Raw genomic sequence first — 21974 nt, 5'->3', positions numbered from 1 at the left:
GTGGTCCTACACAGGAAGTGTGTCCCCCGCGCGGTACACAAACCGGAAGTGACCCCTGCGACGCTGCCGGGTGCGGCGGCAAAGAGGGGCCGGGCGGGCCCCGACTTCCGGTCCCCCCCCAACGGCCTAAGCTCCTTGTTCCCCCCAGTGCCGCCCAGTATCTCCCAGTTCCCCCCAGTACCTCCCAGTTCCCCTTCGAGATCGCCCCTGCCCCTCCTGGTTTTTCCAGTCACCTCCCAGTTGCACCCAGTTCCCCACCCCCCCCCGCCAACACCCCCCAGCTCCTCCCACCACCTCCCAGTTACTTCCAGTTCCCCCCCAGTTACTTCCAGTTCCCCCCCACAGCTGCCCCAGTTCCCCTCCAGTTCTCCCAGTTCCCCCCCGTTACCCCAACAGCGCCCAGCTCCCCCCCAGTTACTCCCAGTTCCCCCCAGTGCCCCCATCTCCCCCCAGCAGCACCCCCTTCCCCTCCAGTTACTCCCAGTTCCACCCAGTACTCCTTAGTTCTCACTCCAGCGTCCCCCAGTTACTCCCAGTAGCCCCCAGTTCCCCCCCCAGTACCTCCTCCTTCCCCCCAGTTATCCCCAGTTTCCTCCCAGTGCCTCCCAGTGACCCCCAGCTCCCTCCCAGTTACTCCCAGTCCTCCCCAGTCCCCCAGCTCCCCTCCCAGTTACTCCCAGTCCTCCCCAGTCCCCCCAGTTCCCCTCCCAGTTCCCCCCAGTTACTCCCAGTCCCCCCCACTTCCTCGCCCAGTGCCCCCAGCTCCCCCAGTACCACCGTCTTCCCCCCAGTTATCCCCCAGTGCCACCCCAGTGCCTCCCAGTTACTCCCAGTCCCCCCCAGTAGCCCCAGTTCCCCCCCCAGTGCCTCCTCCTTCCCCCCAGTTATCCCCAGTTCCTCCCAGTGCCTCCCCAGTGACCCCCAGCTCCCTCCCAGTTACTCCCAGTCCCTCCCCAGTCCCCCCAGTTCCCCTCCCAGTTCCCCCCAGTTACTCCCAGTTCCCCCCAGTTCCTCGCCCAGTGCGCCCAGTGCCCCCAGCACCTCCCCGTTCCCCCCCCAGTGCCCCCCAGTTACTCCCAGTACCCCCCAGTGCCCCTCCCAGTGCCCACCAGTTCCTCCCAGTGCCCCCCAGTTCCCGCCCAGTGCCCCCAGCTCCCCCCCAGTACCGCTCTCTTTCCCCCAGTTACCCCCAGTACCCCCCAACTTCCCACAGCTCCCTCCAGTTCCTCCCAGTTCCCCCAGTTCCTCGTCTAGTGCCCCCAGTTCCCCCCAGTAACCTCCCAGTGCCTCCCAGCCCCCCCCAGTTCCCCCCAGTTATTCCCAGTACCGCCCCGTTCCCCCCCAGTGCCTCCCAGCCCCCCCCAGTTCCCCCCCAGTTATTCCCAGTACCCCCCCATTCCCCCCAGTGCCTCCCAGCTCCCCCAGTTATTCCCAGTACCCCCCCCGTTCCCCCCCAGTGCCTCCCAGCCCCCCCAGTTCCCCCCCACTTATTCCAGTACCCCCCCGTTCCCCCCCAGTGCCTCCCAGCCCCCCCCAGTTCCCCCCCAGTTATTCCCAGTACCCCCCCGTTCCCCCCCAGTGCCTCCCAGCTCCCCCCCAGTAACCCCCAGCTCGCCCCCCTCGCCGCGCCGTGGCCCCGCCCCCATTGCCCGTGGCCCCGCCCTTTCGCGCTCCCGCCGCCGCTTGACCACGCCCCCTCCCGCCGGCCACGCCCCCTTCCCCTCATGACCACGCCCCCTTTCTCACCCGTCCACGCCCCCTTTCCCCACGAGGCCCCGCCCCCCTTTCCCGCCACAGCCGCCCCTCCGCTTGGCCCCGCCCTTGGGCCATAGCAACGTCCTGGCCACGCCCCCTCCCCCCGCCCTCGCCGCTTGGCCCCGCCCCCCCGCTCCCTCCAATCTCCCTCCGCCGCTCGGCCCCGCCCCCTTCCCCGTCTCCCTCCACTCTCCCGCCGCCCGATTGGCTCCTCCCCTTTCCCCTCCCCTTTCCCCGCCCCTTCCCCCCGCTCCCGCCGCCGATTGGCTCCGCCCTCTCTCCTCCCCCCGCCCTCCCCCCCTCCCCCCCCCCGCGCCGCGGTGCATTGTGGGAGGAAGCGGCGGCGGCGCGGCCCCCGCCAGCCAACATGGCGGCTCCGTGAGCGCCCCCCCCCCCCCGCCGCCGCCGCCGCCGCCGCCCTCCGCCGCCCCCGGTCCCGGGGGGGGCCCGGCCCCACCCGCCGCCCCCATGGACAGGAACTACCCGGCCGCCGGTTTCGGGGACCCTTTGGCCGCCGGGCCCGGCTGGACCTACGAGCGCTCCGCCAAGGCCAGGTATGGGGCGGGGCGGGGGGGGGAAACGGGGACGGGGCGGGGGGGGGGGACACGGACCCGGGGCACCGGGGCTTTGGGGGCTGGGGAGCCGGTATATCGGGGGTGGCGGGGGATCGGTGTGCCGGGGAGCTGGGGGGCTGGAGTGCCCGGGGGCCGGGGTCCCGTTATACGGGGGCTGTGGGTGCTGAGGGCCCGGTGTACCGGGATTTAGGGGTGCTGGGGGCCCGTTATACCGGGGATGTGGGTGCTGAGGGCCCGGTACCCCCGCGGGGGGGGGAATATTGGGGTGCTGGGTGTCGGTAAATCGGGGGGCTGGGGTCCCGGTGTACCGAGTCCTGGGGTGCTGGGGTCCCGTTGCACCGGGGACTGGGATGCACCGGGGCTCAGGGTGCAGGAACACCGGGGTGCTGGTGCAGGAGCACCGGGGTGCTGGTGTAGCCGGTGTTGGGGTACCGGGATGCTGAGCTCCCGTATACCGGGACTCTCCGGGGGTCCTGGTGTACCGCGGTGTTGGTGCACCGGGGCTTGCGGTGCCGGGGTCCCGTTCTACCGGGGCTGTGGGTGCCGGGGACCCGTTGCGCTGGGTGCTGGGGTCCCGGTGTGCCGAGTACCGGGGTGCTGGGGTCCCGTTCTACCGGGGACCAGGGTGCCGGGGTCCCGGTGCGGTGGGTGCTGGGGTCCCGTTATCCTGGGATCCCGTTACACCGGGGCTTGGGGTGCCGGGGTCCCGTTATGCTGGGGTCCCGTTACGCCGGGGCTTGGGGTGCTGGGGTCCCATTCTACCGGGATTTGGGGTGCCGGGGTCCCAGTGTGCCGGGGTGCTGGGGTCCCGTTCTACCGGGACTCGGGGTGCCAGGGGGTCCCGGAGTACCGGGGTCCCGTTGCGCTGGGTGCTGGGTCCCAAGTGCCCTCCACCTTGGGGTGCTGGGGTCCCGTCCTACCGGGGACCAGGGTGCCGGGGTCCCGTTATCTTGGGGTCCCATTACACCGGGCTTGGGGTGCTGTGGTCACGGGGTGCTGGGGTCCCATTATACCAGGATTTGGGGTGCTGGGGGTCCCGGTGTACCGGGGTGCTGGGGTCCCGTTTTACCGGGGACCAGGGTGCCGGGGTCCCGGTGCGGTGGGTGCTGGGGTCCCGTTATCCTGGGATCCTGTTACACCGGGGCTTGGGGTGCTGGGGTCCCGTTCTACCGGGACTCGGGGTGCCGGGGGGTCCCGGAGTACCGGGGTCCCATTGCGCTGGGTGCTGGGGTCCCAAGTGCCCCGCACCTTGGGGTGCTGGGGTCCCGTTCTACCGGGGACCAGGGTGCCGGGGTCCCGGTGTGCCGGGATTGCGGGTGCCGGGGTCCCGTTCTACCGGGACTCGGGGTGCTGGGGTGCCGGTGTACCGGGTGCTGGGGTGCGGCAGGGCTTGGGGTGCGGGTGCTGGAGTCGTGGGGTGAAGGAGCCCCCCTGCGCTGGGTGCTGGGTCCCGGTGTGCCGAGTACCGGGGTGCTGGGATCCGTTCTGCCGGGGACCAGGGTGCCGGGGTCCCAGTGTGGTGGGTGCTGGGGTCCCGTTATCCTGGGATCCTGTTACACCGGGGCTTGGGGTGCTGGGGTCCCGTTCTACTGGATTCGGGGTGCTGGGGGTCCCGGTGTGCCGGGGTGCTGGGGTCCCGGAGTGCTGGGGTCCCGTTCTACCGGGACTCGGGGTGCCGGGGGGTCCCGGAGTACCAGGGTCCCGTTGCGCTGGGTGCTGGGGTCCCGTTATCTTGGGGTCCCGTTACACCGGGGCTTGGGGTGCTGGGGTCCCGGGGTGCTGGGGTCCCGTTATACCAGGATTCGGGGGTGCGGGGTCCCGGTGTACCGGGGTGCTGGGGTCCCGTTCTACCGGGGACCAGGGTGCCGGGGTCCCGGTGCGGTGGGTGCTGGGGTCCCGTTATCCTGGGATCCCGTTACACCGGGGCTTGGGGTGCTGGGGTCCCGTTCTACCGGGACTCGGGGTGCCGGGGGGTCCCGGAGTACCGGGGTCCCATTGCGCTGGTGCTGGGGTCCCAAGTGCCCTCACCTTGGGGTGCTGGGATCCCGTTCTACCGGGGACCAGGGTGCCGGGGTCCCGGTGTGCCGAGATTGCGGGTGCCGGGGTCCCGTTCTACCGGGACTCGGGTGCTGGGGTGCCGGTGTACCGGGTGCTGGGGTGCGGCAGGGCTTGGGGTGCGGGTGCTGGAGTCGTGGGGTGCGGGAGCCCCCGTTGCGCTGGGTGCTGGGGTCCCGGTGTGCCGAGTACCGGGGTGCTGGGATCCCGTTCTGCCGGGGACCAGGGTGCCGGGGTCCCGGTGCGGTGGGTGCTGGGGTCCCGTTATCCTGGGATCCCGTTCCGCCGGGGCTTGGGGTGCTGGGGTCCCGTTCTACCAGGATTCGGGGTGCTGGGACTTGGGGTGCATGGGGGGTTTGGGGCGCTGGGGTCTCTGTCACTGGGTGCAGCACCCTGGGGTGCTGGGACCTGCCTTGCAGGAGGACTCGGGGTGTTGGGGTGCCGGGGGGCAGCGGGTGCGGCACCCTCAGGGTGTGGGTGCAGGGGTGCAGGAACCCCCGGTGCAGTGGGTGTTGGGGTCCCCAGGGTCCCCAGGGTGCCGGTGTGCGGGGTCCCCAGGGTGCTGGGACACAGGGTCCTCAAAGTCCCCGGGGTGCTGGTGCACGGGGTGCGGTGTCCCCGGGGTGCTGGTACACGGGGTTCGGGGTCCCCAGGGTGCTGGTGCATTGGGTCCCGGGGTCCCCAGGGTGCTGGTGTGTGGGGTGCAGGGTCCCTATGGTCCCCAGGGTGCTGGTGCGGGGGGTCCCCGGGCTGCTGGTGTTGGGGTGCAGGGTCCCTGGGGTCCCCAGGGTGCCAGTACATGGGGTGTGGGGTCCCCGGGGTGCTGGTGGCTGGAGCGTGGGCTCCCTGGGGTCCCCAGGGTGCTGGTGTGTGGGGTGCAGGGTCCCCAGTGTCCCCAGGGTGCTGGTGTGGGGGGTCCCCAGGGTGCTGGAGGCTGGGGTGCAGGGTCCCCAGGGTGCTGGTGTGGGGGGTCCCTGGGGTGCTGGTGTATGGGTTCCCCAGGGTGCTGGTGTCTGGGGTGCAGGGTCCCCAGGGTGCTGGTGTGGGGGGTCCCTGGGGTGCTGGTGTATGGGGTGCAGGGTCCCCAGAGTGCTAATGTGGGGGGTCCCTCGGGTGCTAGTGTTGGGGGTCTGCAGGGTGCTGGTGTGTGGGGTGCAGGGTCCCCGGGGTCCCCAGGGTGCTGGTGCATGGGGTGTGGGGTCCGCAGGGTGCTGGTGCGGGGGGTCCGCAGGGTGCTGCTGTTTGGGGTGCAGAGTCCCCAGGGTGCTGGTGTATGGGGTCCCTGGGGTGCTGGGGTGTGGGGTGCAGGGTCCCCAGGGTGCTGGTGCGGGGGGTCCCCAGTGTCCCCAGGGTGTTGGTGCCGGGGGTCCCCAGTGTCCCCAGGGTGCTGGTGTGGGGGGTCCCCAGGGTGCTGGAGGCTGGGGTGCAGGGTCCCCGGGGTCCCCAGGGTGCTGGTGTGGGGGATCCCTGGGGTGCTGGTGTGTGGGGTGCAGGGTCCCCAGGGTGCCCAGGATGCTGGTGTGGGGGGTCCCTGGGGTGCTGGTACATGGGGTGCTGGTGTGGGGGGTCCGCAGGGTGCTGGGGTGTGGGGTGCAGAGTTCCCAGGGTGCTGGTGGATGGGGTGCAAGGTCCCCACGGTGCTGGGGTATGGGGTGCAGGGTCCCTTGGGTGCTGGTGGCTGGAGCATGGGGTGCCTGGGGTCCCCAGGGTGCCAGTACATGGGGTGCAGGGTCCCCAGAGTGCTGGTGTGGGGGGTCCCTCGGGTGCTGGTGTGTGGGGTGCAGGGTCCCCGGGGTCCCCAGGGTGCTGGTGTATGGGGTCCCCGGGGTGCTGGTGTGGGGGGTGCAGGGTCCCCAGTGTCGCTGGGGTGCTGTTGGGGGTGTCCCCAGTGTCCCTAGGGTGCTGGTGTGGGGTCCCCGGGGTGCTGGTGGCTGGGTGCAGGGTCCCCGGGGTCCCCAGGGTGCTGGTGCACGGGGTCCTCAGGGTCCCCAGGGTGCTGGGGTACGGGGTGCAGGGTCCCCAGGGTGCTGGTGTGGGGGGGTCCCTCGGGTGCTGGTGTTGGTGGTCCCCAGGGTGCTGGTGCGTGGGGTGTGGGGTCCCCAGAGTGCTGGTGTTGGGGGTCTGCAGGGTGCTGGTGGGGGGGGTGCAGGGTCCCCAGGGTGCTGGTGTGTGGGGTGCAGGGTCCCCAGTGTCGCCGGGGTGCTGTTGGGGGTGTCCCCAGTGTCCCCAGGGTGCTGGTGTGGGGTCCCCGGGGTGCTGGTGGCTGGGGTGCAGGGTCCCCGGGGTCCCCAGGGTGCTGGTGCACGGGGTCCTCAGGGTCCCCAGGGTGCTGGGGTACGGGGTGCAGGGTCCCCAGGGTGCTGGTGGCTGGAGCATGGGGTCCCTGGGGTCCCCAGAGTGCCAGTACATGGGGTGTGGGGTCCCCAGGGTGCTGGAGGCTGGGGTGCAGGGTCCCCAAGGTCCCCAGGGTGCTGGTGTGTTGGGTGCAGGGTCCCCAGGGTGCTGGTGTGGGGGGGTCCCTCGGGTGCTGGTGTTGGGGGTCTCCAGGGTGCTGGTGCAGGGGATTCCAAGGGTGCTGGTGTATGGGGTCGTCAGGGTCCCCAGGGTGCTGGTGGCTGGAGCATGGGGTCCCTGGGGTCCCCAGGGTGCCGGTACATGGGGTGTGGGGTCCCTGGGGTGCTGGAGGCTGGGGTGCAGGGTCACCGGGGTCCCCAGGGTGTTGGTGTATTGGGTGCAGGGTCCCTGGGATGCTGGTGTGGGGGGTCCCTGGGGTGCTGGGGTATGGGGTGCTGGTGCGGGGGGTCCCCAGGGTGCTGGAGGCTGGGGTGCAGGGTCCCCAAGGTCCCCAGGGTGCCGGTACATGGGGTGTGGGGTCCCTGGGGTGCTGGAGGCTGGGGTGCAGGGTCCCCAAGGTCCCTAGGGTGTTGGTGTATTGGGTGCAGGGTCCCCAGGGTGCTGGTGTGGGGGGGTCCCTCGGGTGCTGGTGTTGGTGGTCCCCAGGGTGCTGGTGCGTGGGGTGTGGGGTCCCCAGGGTGCCGGTGTATGGGGTCCTCGGGGTCCTCGGGGTCCCCAGGGTGCTGGTGTATGGAGTGCGGGGTCCCCAGGGTGCTGGTGTTGGGGGTCTGCAGGGTGCTGGTGGGGGGGTGCGGGGTCCCCAGGGTGCTGGTGTATGGGGTCCCTGGGGTCCCCAGGGTGCTGGTGTGGGGGGTGCAGGGTCCCCAGTGTCGCCGGGGTGCTGTTGGGGGTGTCCCCAGTGTCCCCAGGGTGCTGGTGCGGGGGGTCCCCGGGGTGCTGGTGTGTGGGGTGCAGGGTCCCCGGGGTCCCCAGGGTGCTGGTGCATGGGGTGTGGGGTCCCCAGGGTGCTGGTGCAGGGGGTCCCCAGGGTGCTGGTGTATGGGGTCCTCAGGGTCCCCAGGGTGCTGGGGTATGGGGTGCAGGGTCCCTTGGGTACTGGTGGCTGGAGCATGGGGTCCCCGGGGTCCCCAGGGTGCCAGTATATGGGATGTGGGGTCCCCGGGGTGCTGGTGGCTGGAGCATGGGGTCCCCAAGGTCCCCAGGGTGCTGGTGCAGGGGGTCCACAGGGTGCTGGAGACTGGGGTGCAGGGTCCCCAGGGTGCTGGTGGCTGGAGCGTGGGGTCCCCGGGGTCCCCAGGGTGCCAGTACATGGGGTGCGGGGGGTCCCTGGGGTGCTGGTGCGGGGGGTCCCTCGGGTGCTGGTGCGGGGGGTCTGCAGGGTGCTGGTGTGTGGGGTGCAGGGTCCCCAGGGTGCTGGTGTTGGGGGTCCCCGGGGTGCTGGTGGCTGGAGCGTGGGCTCCCTGGGGTCCCCGGGGTGCTGGTGTGTGGGGTGCAGGGTCCCCAGTGTCCCCAGGGTGCTGGTGTGGGGGGGTCCCTGGGGTGCTGGTGCGGGGGGTCCCCGGGGTGCTGGTGTGTGGGGTGCAGGGTCCCTGGGGTCCCCTGGGTGCTGGTGTTGGGGGTCCCTGGGGTGCTGCTGTTCGGGGTGCAGAGTCCCCAGGGTGCTGGTGTATGGGCTGCCCAGGGTGCTGGCGTGGGTGGGGGGTCCTCAGTGTCCCCGGGGTGCTGGTGCGGGGGGGTCCCCGGGGTGCCGGCACCCACCTGTGCCATTTCGCTGCCGTGTTTCGCGCCTGTTGCACGCCCGGGCGATGGAGGGGGGGGGGGGGGCAACGGGGGGGGGGGGTTTAACGACGCAAAGGGGGGGATGGGAACGGCGGGAGCCGCCTGTCCCTGACCCCCCCCCTCCCTTCGTGTCCCATCCCTCCCCCCCCAGCCTGGTGTACGGGGGCTCGCGGGCGTCGCACCCCGACCCCGACCTGCTGCACCGTCAGCCCTACAGCACCCACCACCCGCTGCAGGGCTATGCCACCAACCACCACCCCGCAGGTACGGCACCCCGACCCCCCCCCGACCCCCCCCCCCGGCACCCCGACACCCCCCCCGACACCGCGACACCCCAACCCTCCCCCCGGCACCGCGGCACCCCGTCCCCCCGTCCCCCTGACACCCGCGTCGCCCCGACCCCCGCGACGCCCCGACCCCCCCCGGCACCATGTCGGCCCCCACCCCCCCCGTCACCGCGTCCCCCCGACACCGCGACCCCCCGTCACCGTGACCCTCGCCATGTCCTTGACGTTATGTCGCCCTGACACCGCGTCACCCCGACCCCCCATCACCGCGTCACGCTGACCCCGCGACACCCCGTCACCCTGTCACCGCGACACCCCTGACCCCCCCTCACCACGTCTCCCCGTCCCCCCGTCACCCTGACACCGCGAACCCCCGACCCCCCCTCACCGCGTCACCCCGTCCCCCTGACCCCGCGACACCCCGACCCCCTGTCACTGTGACACCCCTGACCCCCCCTCACCGCGTCCCCCCGTCCCCCTGACACCGCGTCGCCCCGACCCCCCCCGTCACCACGTCGGCCCCCACCCCCCGACACTGCGTCCCCCCGATCCCCCGTCAGCGCGTCCCCCCGACACCGTGACCCCCCCTGTCCCCTTGACACTATGTCACCCTGCCACCGTGTCGCCTCGACCCCCCATCACCGCCTCCCCCCGTCCCCCTGTCACCGCGACACCCCGACCCCCCCTCACCGCGTCACCCTGTCTGCCTGACCCCCCGTCCCCGTGTCACCCTGACCCCGCGACACCCCGTCACCCTGTCACCGCGACCCCCCGACCCCCCCTCACCGCGTCCCCCGTCCCCCTGACCCCGCGACACCCCGACCCTGCGACACCCCGTCACCGCGACACCCCGACCCCCCCTCACTGCGTCACCCCGCCTGCCTGACCCCCCAGCACCGCGTCACCCCGACCCTGCGACGCCCCGTCACCCTGCCACCACGAACCCCCGACCCCCCCTCACCGCGTCACCCCGTCCCCTGGACACCGCGCCCCCCGTCACCCCCCGACCCTGCGTCACCCTGAGTCACCGCGACCCCCTGACCCTGTGTCACCCCCTCACCGTGACCCCCCCCATCGCCGTGACACCCCCACCCTGCGTCACCCCGAGTCGCCGCCACGCCCTGTCACCGTGTCGCCCCCATCCCCCGAATCACCACCCCCCCGTCACCGCGTCATCCCCTCACCCTGTCACCGCCACCCGCTGTCCCCCCTGTCACCGCGATCCCCTGTCAACCGGAGTCACCCCGACCCCGTGACCCCCCAACCCCGCGTCACCTTGAGTTGCCGCCACACCCCGACACCCTGTCACCGCAACCTCTTGTCACCCCGTCACCGCCACCCCCCCAACGCCCTGTCACCGTGTCCCTGCGTCACCCCGACTCCCCGACACCGCGTCATCCTGACACCGCGTGACCCCGTCACCCCGTCACCGCGACCCCCGTCACCCCGAGTCACCCCGTCACCGCGACCCCCCCAACCCCCTGTCACCGTGTCCCTGCGTCACCCCGACTCCCCGACACCGCGTCATCCTGACACCGCGTGACCCCGTCACCCCGTCACCGCGACCCCCGTCACCCCGAGTCACCCCGTCACCGCGACCCCCCCCAACCCCCTGTCACCGTGTCCCTGCGTCACCCCGACTCCCCAACACCGTGTCATCCTGACACCGCATCACCCTGTCACCGCAACCCCCTGTCACCCCAAGTCACCCTGTCCCCGCCACCCCCCCGTCACCGCCACCCCCCCAACCTCCTGTCACCGTGTCCTTGCGTCACCCTGACTCCCTGACACCACGTCATCCTGACACCGTGTGACTCCGTCACCCTGTCACCGCAACCCCCTGTCACCCCAAGTCACCCCGTCACCGCCACCCCCCCCAACCCCTTGTCACCGTGTCCGTGCGTCACCCTGACTCCCCAACACCGTGTCATCCCGACACTGCGTGACCCCGTCACCCCGTCACCGCAGCCCCCCGTCACCCCAAGTCACCCCATCGCTGCCACCCCCCCGTCACCGCGACCCCCCAACCCCCTGTCACCGTGTCCCTGTGTCACCCCGTCACGCTGTCACCTCGTCACCGCGACCCCGCGTCACCCCAAGTCACCCCGTCACCGCCACCCCCCAACCCCCTGTCACCGTGTCCCTGTGTCACCCTGTCACCCTGACACCGTGTCATCCTGACACCGCGTGACCCCGTCACCCTGTCACTCTGTCACCGCAACCCCTTGTCACCCCAAGTCACCCCGTCCCTGCCACCCCCCCGTCACCGCCACCCCCCCCCAACCCCCTGTCACCGTGTCCCTGCGTCACCCTGTCACCCCGTCACCCCGTCACCGCGACCCCCCCGTCACCGCCACCCCCTGTCACCCCCCGTCCTCCCAACCCCGCGGCTGTCCCCAAACCGTCCCCCCGTCCCCCGGGCAAGCGGGGCCACCGGTGTCCCCAAACCGTCCCCAACCTGTAGCCCCCGCAGAAGTAGGGCCACCGCTGTCCTCCCGCTGTCCCCCAGCTGTCCCCTCCCCCCCCTCCCTCCCCCCCCCAGGGAGGGACAGCTGCGATGTCCCCAAACTGTCCCCAGTTCCCCAGGGAAACGGGGCCACCGGTGTCCCCACGGCGTCCCCACGGCGTCCCCACGCTCTTCCCCCGGGGACACGGGGCCACTGGTGTCCCCCAAACTGTCCCTGTGTCCCGGGGGGGGTCAGCCCCACGGTGTCCCCATGTCCGTGCGGTGTCCCCGTGTCCCCGGGGGGGTCAGCCCCACGGTGTCCCCATGTCCCCGTGCTGTCCCCGTGTTCCCAGGGGGGGGTCAGTCCTGCGGTGTCCCCATGTCCCCACATGGGTCAGACCCGCGGTGTCCCCCATGGTGTCCCCAAGCTGTCCCCGTGTCCCTGGGGGGGGTCAGCCCCACGGTGTCCCCATGTCCCTGCGGTGTCCCCGTGTCCCTGGGGGGGTCAGCCCCACGGTGTCCCCATGTCCCCGTGCTGTCCCCGTGTTCCCGGGGGGGTCAGCCCCACGGTGTCCCCATGTCCCTGCGGTGTCCCCGTGTCCCCAGGGGGGTCAGCCCCACGGTGTCCCCATGTCCCTGCGGTGTCCCCGTGTCCCCAGGGGGGTCAGCCCCACGGTGTCCCCATGTCCCTGTGCTGTCCCCGTGTCCCGGGGGGGTCAGTCCTGCGGTGTCCCCATGTCCCTGCGGTGTCCCCATGTCCCCACGTGGGTCAGACCCACGGTGTCCCCATGGTGTCCCCAAGCTGTCCCTGTGTCCCCGGGGGGGTCAGCCCCATGGTGTCCCCGTGTCCCTGCGGTGTCCCCATGTCCCCCGGGGGGTCAGCCCCACGGTGTCCCCATGTCCCTGCAGTGTCCCCGTGTCCCCGGGGGGGTCAGCCCCACGGTGTCCCCATGTCTCCGTGCTGTCCCTGTGTTCCCGGGGGGGGTCAGTCCTGCGGTGTCCCCATGTCCCCCCGGTGTCCCCATGTCCTCAGGAGTCTCAGCCCCGTGGTGTCCCCAAGCTGTCCCCGTGTCCCCAGGGGGGTCAGCCCCACGGTGTCCCCGTGTCCCCATGCTGTCCCCTTGTCCTGGGGGGGGTGTCAGTCGTGCGGTGTCCCCATGGTGTCCCCATGTCCCCGCGGTGTCCCCCTGTTCCCGGGGGGGGTTAGCTCTGTGGTGTCTCCTCCCCACGGTGTCCCCAAACCGTCCCCGTGTCCCTGGGGGAGGGGGGGTCAGCCCCGTGGTGTCCCCATGCTGTCCTCCCGGTGTCCCCATGTCCCAGGAGGGGGGGGGTTCAGCGCCCCGGTGTCCCCGTGTCCCCGTGGCGGTGTCCCCGAGCTGTCCCCATGTCCCGGGGTGGGGGGGGAATGGGGGGGGGTTTCACTGCCCCGGTGTCCCCGTGTCCCTCCCGCGGTGTCCCCGAGCTGTCCCCATGTCCCGGGAGGGGGGGGTTCAGCGCCCCGGTGTCCCCGTGGTGTCCCCACACTGTCCCCAAGCTGTCCCTGTGTCCCCGGGGGGGTCAGCCCTGCGGTGTCCCCACGCTGTCCCTGTGTCCCCAGGGGGGGTCAGCCCCGTGGTGTCCCCATGCTGTCCCCCCGGTGTCCCCGAGCTGTCCCCCTGTCCCGGGGGTTGGGGGGGTTCAGCGCCCCAGTGTCCCTGTGTCCCCGCAGTGTCCCTGAGCTGTCCCCATGTCCTGGGGGGGGTGGGGGACGGGGGGGGTTTCACCGCCCCAGTGTCCCCGTGTCCCCCCCCGCGGTGTCCCCGAGCTGTGGCCGTGTCCCGGGGGTGGGGGCGGGGGGTTCACCGCCCCGGTGTCCCCGTGTCCCCGCGGTGTCCCCGAGCTGTCCCCATGTCCTGGGAGGGGGTGGGGGACGGGGGGGGGGTTCAGCGCCCTGGTGTCCCCGCGTCCCCCCCGCGGTGTCCCCGAGCTGTCCCCCTGTCTCGGGGTGGGGGGAGTTTCACCGCCCCAGTGTCCCCCGTGTCCCCGAGGTGTCCCCATGTCCCGGGGGGGGGGAGTTTCACCGCTCCAGTGTCCCCCGTGTCCCTGAGCTGTCCCCATGTCCCGGGGGGTGGGGGGATGGGGGGGGGTTCAGCGCCCCAGTGTCCCCGCATCCCCGTGGCGGTGTCCCCGAGCTGTCCCCATGTCCCGGGGTGGGGGGGAATGGGAGGGGGTTTCACCGCCCCGGTGTCCCCGTGTCCCCCCCGCGGTGTCCCCGAGCTGTCCCCCTGTCCGGGAGGGGGGGGTTCAGCACCCAGGTGTCCCCGTGGTGGTGTCCCCATGTCCCAGGGTGGGGGGGGACGGGGGGGGGTTTCACCACCCCAGTGTCCCCGGCGTGCCCCCCCCGCGGTGTCCCCGAGCTGTCCCCGTGTCCCGGGGGGGGGAGTTTCACCGCCCCGGTGTCCCCGTGTCCCCCCCCCGCGGTGTCCCCGAGCTGTCCCCGTGTCCCCGGGGGGGGGAGTTTCACCGCCCCGGTGTCCCCGTGTCCCCCCCCGCGGTGTCCCCGAGCTGTCCCCGTGTCCCGGGGGGGGGGGGTTTCACCGCCCCGGTGACCCCGTGTCCCCCCCCGCGGTGTCCCCGAGCTGTCCCCGTGTCCCCAGGGCTGTCGGGGCTGTTCGAGACGGGGCTGCACCACGCGGGGGGGGGGCGCCCCCGACGCCTCCGTCATGAACCTCATCTCGGCGCTGGAGTCGCGGGCGCCGCAGCCGGGCCCTTCCGCCTCCTCCCTGCTCTCCCAGTTCCGCACCCCCTCCTGGCAAACTGGTGGGTCTGGGGCGGGGGGGGGGCACGACCCCACCTTGGCGGGGGGGGGCTCTCATCCCTGGGGGGGCCTTGCCCTGCCCTGTGGGGGGCTTATTCTTCCCCCCGGAGTTCGGTCGTGCTTCTAGAAGGGTCTTATTCTGTCCGGGGGGGTCCTATCCTGCGCCTGGGGGGGGTTATTTTGTCCCACAGGGTCCTGTCGTGCCCCGGGGGGGTCTTATTGTGTTTGGGGGGGGTCCTGTCCTGCCCTGGGGGGGTCCTGTCCTGCCCTGGGAGAGCTCATTCTTCCCCCAGGGTCCTGTTGTGCTTCTAGAAGGGTCTTATTCTGTTTTGGGGGGGTCCTATCCTGCCCCTGGGGGGGCTTATTCTGCCCCACAGGGTCATATCTTGCCCGGGGGGGGGTCTTATTCTGCCCTGGGGGGGGTCCTGTCCTGCCTGGGGGGGCTCATACTTTCTCCTAGGGTCCTGTCGTGCCTCTAGAAGGGTCTTATTCTGTTTGGGGGGGTCCCGTCCTGCCCGTGGGGGGGCTTATTCTGCCCCAGAGAGTCCAATCCTGCCCCAGTGGGGGGGTCTTATTCTGCCCTGGGGGGGCTCATCCTGCCCCACAGGGTCGTATCCTGCCGGGGGGGGGCTTATTCTGCCCTGGGGGGGGTCCTGTCCTGCCCTGGGGGGGCTTATTTTTTGTCCCAGGGTCCTGTTGTGGTTCTAGAAGGGTCTTATTCTGTGCGGGGGGGTTCTCTCCTGCTCCTGGGGGGGCTTGTTTTGCCCCACAGGGTCATATCCTGCCCGGGGGGGGCTTATTCTGCCCTGGGGGGGGTCCTGTCCTGCCCTGGGGGGGCTCATTCTGCCCCCCAGGGTCCTGTCCTGCCCCATAGGGTCCAATCTTGTCCCACAGGGTCCTGTCCTGCCTCGGGGGGGTTGGAATTGCCCCTGGGGGGGGTCTTATCCTGCTCTGAGGGGTCCCCACTTGCCCCAGGGTCTCCCCACTTGCCCCAGGGTCTCCCCACTTGCCCCAGGGGGTCCCCACTTGCCCCAGGGAGCCTCTCCTTGCCCCAGGGGGGTTTCCACTTGCCCCAGGGAGCCTCTATTGGCCCCAGGGGGTGCCCACTTGCCCCAGGGAGCCCCTGTTTGCCCCAGGAAGCCTCTCCTTGCCCCAGGGTTCCCCCGCTTGCCCCAGGGGGGTCCATACTTGCCACAGGGGGGTCCCCAGTTGCCCCAGGGAGCCCCTACTTGCCCCAGGGGGGTTTCCATTTGCCCCACGGAGCCTCTCCTTGCCCCAGGGGTGTCCATACTTGCCCCAGGGGCGTCCCCAGTTGTCCCAGGCAGCCCCTATTTGCCCCAGGGAGCCTCTCCTTGCCCCAGGGGGGTCCCTGCTTGCCCCAGGGGCATCCATACTTGCCCCAGGGGTGTCCATGCTTGCCCTAGGGGGGTCCCCAGTTGCCCCAGGGAGCCCGTGTTTGCCCCAGGGAGCCTCTCCTTGCCCCAGGGGGGTCTCCACTTGCCCCAGGGGGGTCCATACTTGCCCTAGGGCTCCCCCGCTTGCCCCAGGGGTATCCATACTTGCCCCAGGGGGGTCCCCACTTGCCCCAGGGAGCCTCTCCTTGCCCCAGGGGGTGCCCACTTGCCCCAGGGGGGTTTCCACTTGCCCCAGGGAGCCCTTACTTAGCCCAGGGATCCCCTACTTGCCCCAGGGAGCATCTCCTTGCCCCGGGGGCGTCCGCGCTTGCCTCAGGGGGGTTTTCATTTGCCCCAGGGAGCCCCTACTTAGCCCAGGGATCCCCTACTTGCCCCGGGGGGGTCCGCACTTGCCCCAGGGGGGTCTGCACTTGCCCCAGGGATCCCCTACTTGCCCCAGGAGACCCCTACTTGCCCCAGAGATCCCCTACTTGCCCCAGGGAGCCCCTACTTGCCCCAGGGGGGTTTCCATTTACCCTAGGGATCCCCTACTTGCCCCAGGGAGCCTCTCCTTGCCCTGGGGGGGTCCCCACTTGCCCCAGGGATCCCCTACTTGCCCCAGGGATCCCCTACTTGCCTCAGGGAGCCTCTCCTTGCCCCAGGGGGTCTGTGCTTGCCCCAGGGGGGTTTCCACTTGCCCCAGGGAGCCCCTACTTGCCCCAGGGAGCCTCTCCTTGCCCTGGGGGGGTCCCCACTTGCCCCAGGGGGGTCTGCACTTGCCCCAGGATGCCCCTACTTGCCCCAGGGATCCCCTACTTGCCTCAGGGAGCCTCTCCTTGCCCCAGGGGGTCTGTGCTTGCCCCAGGGGGGTTTCCACTTGCCCCAGGGAGCCCCTACTTGCCCCAGGGTTCCCCTACTTGCCCCGGGGGGGGTCCGCACTTGCCCCAGGGGGGTTTCCACTTGCCCCAGGGAGCCCTTACTTATCCCAGGAATCCCCTACTTGCCCCAGGGAGCCTCTCCTTGCCCCGGGGGCGTCCGCGCTTGCCTCAGGGGGTTTCCATTTGCCCCAGGGAGCCCCTACTTAGCCCAGGGATCCCCTACTTGCCCCGGGGGGGTCCGCACTTGCCCCAGGGGGGTCCGCACTTGCCCCAGGAGGCCCCTACTTGCCCCAGGAGACCCCTACTTGCCCCAGGGAGCCAGTGTTTGCCCCAGGGGGGTTTCCATTTACCCTAGGGATCCCCTGCTTGCCCCAGGGAGCCTCTCCTTGCCCCAGGACGCCCCTACTTGCCCCAGGACGCCCCTACTTGCCCCAGGGATCCCCTACTTGCCCCAGGGAGCCTCTCCTTGCCCCAGGGAGCCTCTCCTTGCCCCAGGGGGTCTGTGCTTGCCCCAGGGGGGTTTCCACTTGCCCCAGGGAGCCTCTGCTTGCCCCAGGGGGTGTCCACTTGCCCCAGGGGGGTCCGCGCTTGCCCCAGGGGGGTTTCCACTTGCCCCAGGGAGCCCCTACTTACCCCAGGGATCCCCTACTTGCCCCAGGAAGCCTCTGCTTGCCCCGGGGGCGTCCGCGCTTGCCTCAGGGGGGTTTCCATTTGCCCCAGGGAGCCCCTACTTAGCCCAGGGATCCCCCACTTGCCCCAGGGGGGTCCCCACTTGCCCCAGGGGGGTCTGCACTTGCCCCAGAAGGCCCCTACTTGCCCCAGGGATCCCCTACTTGCCCCAGGAGACCCCTACTTGCCCCAGGGAGCCAGTGTTTGCCCCAGGGGGGTTTCCATTTACCCTAGGAATCCCCTACTTGCCCCAGGGAGCCTCTCCTTGCCCCAGGGGGGTCCCCACTTGCCCCAGGGGGGGTCTGCACTTGCCCCAGGACGCCCCTACTTGCCCCAGGACGCCCCTACTTGCCCCAGGGATCCCCTACTTGCCCCAGGGAGCCTCTCCTTGCCCCAGGGAGCCCCTACTTGCCCCAGGGGGGTTTCCACTTGCCCCAGGGAGTCTCTCCTTGCCCCAGGGGGGTCCCCACTTGCCCCAGGGAGCCCCCACTTGCCCCAGAGAGCCTCTACTTGCCTCAGGGGGGTTTCCATTTGCCCCAGGGAGCCTTTCTTTGCCCCAGGGAGCCCCCACTTGCCCCAGGGAGCCTCTCCTTGCCCCAGGGGGGTTTCCACTTGCCCCAGGGAGCCTCTATTTGCCCCAGGGAGCCCCTACTTACCCCAGGGATCCCTTGCTTGCCCCAGGGAGCCTCTCCTTGCCCCAGGGGGGTCTGCACTTGCCCCAGGAGGCCTCTACTTGCCCCAGGAGGCCTCTACTTGCCCCAGGGAGCCCCTACTTGCCCCAGGGGGGTTTCCATTTACCCTAGGGATCCCCTACTTGCCCCAGGGAGCCTCTCCCTGCCCCAGGGGGGTCCGCACTTGCCCCAGGGGGGTCTGCACTTGCCCCAGGACGCCCCTACTTGCCCCAGGGATCCCCTACTTGCCCCAGGGAGCCTCTCCTTGCCCCAGGGGGTCTGTGCTTGCACCAGGGGGGTTTCCACTTGCCCCAGGGAGCCTCTGCTTGCCCCAGGGGGTGCCCACTTGCCCCAGGGCGTGCCCACTTGCCCCAGGGGGGTCCGCGCTTGCCTCAGGGGGGTTTCCACTTGCCCCAGGGAGCCCTTACTTAGCCCAGGGATCCCCTACTTGCCCCAGGGAGCCTCTCCTTGCCCCGGGGGGATCCCCACTTGCCCCGGGGGGATCCCCACTTGCCCCGGGGGGGTCCGCACTTGCCCCAGGGGGGTCCGCACTTGCCCCAGGAGGCCCCTCCCGGCGGCGGGAGGCCCGCGCTCACGCCGGTGTCTGTGTGTCTGTCTCCCCGCAGCCATGCACACGCCGGCGCCGGCCGAACTTTTCATTTCGGGAGCTTTACCGGGTTCCGGCACTTTTCCATCGTCGTCGGCGCTGAGCGCGTACCAGCACCCGGCTCCTTTCAGCGGGCGGAGTTTTCCGGTGACCCCCCCCTTGAGTTTACCGGAGGCGGCCTTCAGCCCCGGCTCCAACGGGCTGCTCTCCCCCCACGACCCCTTGCTGCACATCAAACCCGCGCAACCCGCCCCGGCTTTGGGTTTCGACCGCTTGGGGGGGGCCGTCCTGGGTTCCGCTTTACCTTCCCAAACCCCCCCTTACCGGCCCCCTCCCAGTTCCTCCCAGTTCAACCTCCTCTCCGCTCCCTTGGCCGCCCCCGCCGAGCAACCCCCCCAGATTTATAACGCCTCCGTTTTCGGGGGCGGCGGGGGCGGCGGCGGTGGGGGCGGCGGGGGCGGCGGAGGCGGCGGCGGCGGCGGGGTGGGGGGGGACAGGGCCGTCCCCCGGCAGGACAGCGTCATCAAACACTACCAGCGGCCGGTGGGGGCCCAATCCCAGCTGCCCCCCCCCCCCGGCCACCCCCAGCCTCCAGCATTACCTGAGCTGCGCCGGCACCTACCAACAGATGCCGCATCGGGCCGGGCTTTCCTGCAGCCCTTTGGGGGAACAATCCCCCGCCGGCGCCGACGGCAACCCCCCCCAAGCCCCCAAAAACCCTTCGGCCCCCCGGCAAGAAACCACCCCCAATTATCGGCCCATCATTCAATCGCCGGCGGCTTATTCGGGGAACGCCAACGCCGGGGGCGGGGGGGGGGAACGCGGGAGCCAAAAGTAAAAGTTATTCGGCTTCCAGACAAACCCCCCGATCCGGAGCCGGGACCCCCAAGTGCCAAAGCAGTTACACCCCCAGCACCCCCAAACCCAGCTCCGTCATCGCCAGCCAATCTCCCGCCTATTCTCCCGGCCAACCCCCCAATTTACTAGCCATGGGGCCGGCCGGAGGGTACGGCGCCAACCCCCCGGCCCCGCAGAGTTTGGGGGGGGGGCGGGCAAGGCGGGGGGGGTTTCAGCGGGGGTCAGGGAGGGGATTTGGGGGGCAAAGCCCCCGCTTACCCCCCGGCGGGGGGGCAGAGCGGTAGCCAAGGGGGCCAAGGGCTCCAACCTTGCGTTAGCCAAGGGCAAACCTATTCCCCGGAACAACTCCAAGCGTTGCCCTACGGGGTGCAACCCGAGGGGGGGCAAGGGGGGGCTTACGGCCCCCCGGCCCCCTCCCAGGGTTTACCCACCGCCAGCCCCTCCCTCAGCTACAGCACCGGCCACTCGCCGGCCATGCCGGCCCCCTTGCCCTACGCCGCCTTGGGGGGGTCCAGCCCTTCGCCCATCATCCGCCCCCTCCAGTCCCCCCCCGCCGCCCGCCCCCAGAGCGGGGCCTCCCCCGGCCAATCCCAAAAATATTTAGGGAGCGTTTTATCCCCTTCTTTCCTGGCCCCGGCTTACGGGGGGGGGCGGCGGCGGCGGCGGCGGGGGCGGCGGGGGGACGCCGGGGGGGTTGGAAAGAACCCCCCAGCCCCCCCCGCCGCCTCCTCCCCCCCCCGCCTCCTCCCCCTCCTCCTCCTCCTCCTCCTCCTCCTCCGCCGCCCCCCCCGGCCTCGGCTTTCGGCAAAGGGGGGAAAGGGGACGCGGAGCTTTTGGCCCCCGACCGCAGCGAGGACGAGGATTTTCTCATCCAACACCTTCTCCAAGCCCCCAGCCCCCCCCAGCCCCGCGGCCCGGCCGAAACGTTGGGGGCTTGCGAAGAGAGGGGGGGGGGCGGGCAAAAATTTAGGGGGTTACGGGGCTTTGGGCAAAGCGGAGGAGAGGTACCAGCTGCAGAGCGTCATCCGGCCCAATTCCAACCTGGAAGGGCCGGGGGCGCTGGAATTGGCCCTTTTGAAAGAAAAGAAAAAACCCGAGCGGGCCAAGGACTACCGAGGGGCCGGCGGAGGGGCCGGCGGGGGGGGCGAGGGGCTAGCGGCCACCTCGGTGGTGCATTACGGCCACCAGCCCCCCCCGCCTCCTCCTCCCCCCCCCCCTCCCCAGCTGGATTCTTACGGGCAGGAGCTGAAGAAGGCGGGCGAGCATTTGGCTAGCGGCAAGGAGTTGGGGCAACCTCACCCTTACTTGCCCAAAACCCCCGAACACGGGCGGCTGGTGGCCGAGGGCCCCCCCTTGGAACCTCACGCTCTCCTTTTGGAACCCCCCCCGGAATTAGGGCCGGTGCCGGTGGGGCCGGTAGCCGTGGGGCCGGGGGGTTCCCTCCTCCCCTCCGTCCTCACCCACACCCAGAGCCAGCTGCACCCCCCCCGCCCCAAAACCCGGCCCCCCCTCGACGTCCACCTGCTGGAACAGCAACGCATGCCGCCCCCCCCCGCCCCCCCCCGCCCCCCCCCGCCTCCACCCCCGGCCCCCCCGGCTCCTCCGGCCCCCCCGGCCGCCCCTTCCCCGCAGATGCTTCTGGAAGCCCACCTCCACCAAGCCCACGTGAGGTCGCAGGGGCTGGACCCCCAGGCGGCCCCCCCGCCGCTGCCCCCCGAACCCATGGAAGTGCTGCCCGCCCCCCAAGAAATCCAAGACTTTTTGGAACCCCCTTTGGGTCTGGAACCTCACCTGGGGCAGAGCGGGGGGGTGCAAGGGCCGCCCCCCCACCTGCTGGATCCCGAAGCCGGCCAGGGGGTGGCCCCTTCCCAGTTGGAAGCCAAGGACCAGTTTGCCGAAGGGGGGAGCCCGGCGGGGGGCAAGAACCGCTTCGTCCCCCTCACCTCCATCTGCTTCCCCGACGCCCTGCTGCAGGACGAGGACCGGGGTTTTTTCCCCGGCATGGAGGACATGTTCGGCCCCCCCCCCGGAAGATTTCGCCAAAAGCGCCGAGGAAGAGGAAGAGGATGGCAACGCCGCCTTGGAAACCCGTCCCGAAGCTCTGAAGGCCCAAGCTTACGACCTCGGGCAGAGCTACCCGGCTTTCTGCCCCCCCGACGGCGCCGCCGACCCCCCGCCTTTGGGCATGGACCCCCCGAAGCACGAGCTGCCCTCCACCGTCAACGCCGAACCCTTGGGCCTCATCCAGAGCACGGGCGAAGGGACCAAACCCCCCATGGCCGCCCCGCTCTTCTGCTCCTCCAAACCCAAGAAGCTCCTCAAAACCTCCTCCTTCCACCTCCTCCGCAAGCGGGACCCTTTCCCCCCCCCGAAAAAAACCTACGCCCAGGAGTACGAGTTCGAGGACGACGAGGACAAAGCCGACGTCCCCGCCGACATCCGCCTCAACAGCCGCCGCCTGCCCGACCTCCTCCCCGACCTCATCTCCAGCTGCCGCGCTCGGCCCAGCCTCAGCCCCATGGGCGACATCGACTTCTGCCCCCACCCCGGCCCCCACCCGGCCCCCAAAAAAAGGGGCCGCAAACCCACCAAACCCAAACGAGAAGGACCCCCCCCGGCCCCGGGGACGACCCCGCATCCGACCTCTGGCGGAACCGCCCGGGTTCCTCAACCCCGACGGAGCCAAAAAACCCCGGGGAAGAGGACGGGGAAGGGGCAAGAAGGGCGGCGAGGAGGGGGGCGACGGCAACGGCCTCGAGCCCCTCAAACCCCTCAAGGTGAGGATCTGGGGGGGGGTCTTTGAGGAGGTTTTGGGGCGCTGGAGGACGTTACGAGGTCTTGGGAGGTG

General features: G+C 71.1%; 1 protein-coding gene across 1 annotated transcript in view; it reads left to right on the top strand.

The window, feature by feature from the left end:
• Positions 1-2170: 2170 nt before the first annotated feature.
• LOC128903665 (proline-rich protein 12-like) overlaps positions 2171-21974 on the top strand; it is a gene marked incomplete at its 3' end in the record, with an annotated part of 40346 nt that continues 20542 nt past the window's right edge. The window contains 12 exon segments of the mRNA XM_054187673.1: positions 2171-2309; positions 8671-8783; positions 13889-13926; positions 13928-14051; positions 18288-18853; positions 18855-19103; positions 19256-19735; positions 19876-20078; positions 20080-20533; positions 20750-21144; positions 21146-21734; positions 21736-21903. Of these exon segments, the coding sequence (XP_054043648.1) occupies positions 2224-2309; positions 8671-8783; positions 13889-13926; positions 13928-14051; positions 18288-18853; positions 18855-19103; positions 19256-19735; positions 19876-20078; positions 20080-20533; positions 20750-21144; positions 21146-21734; positions 21736-21903 (3465 nt within the window).

The sequence above is a fragment of the Rissa tridactyla genome, unplaced genomic scaffold, assembly GCF_028500815.1.
Source record: "Rissa tridactyla isolate bRisTri1 unplaced genomic scaffold, bRisTri1.patW.cur.20221130 scaffold_584, whole genome shotgun sequence".
In the NCBI taxonomy this organism is placed as follows: domain Eukaryota; kingdom Metazoa; phylum Chordata; class Aves; order Charadriiformes; family Laridae; genus Rissa; species Rissa tridactyla.
This window is presented reverse-complemented; position numbering and strand designations above follow the sequence as displayed.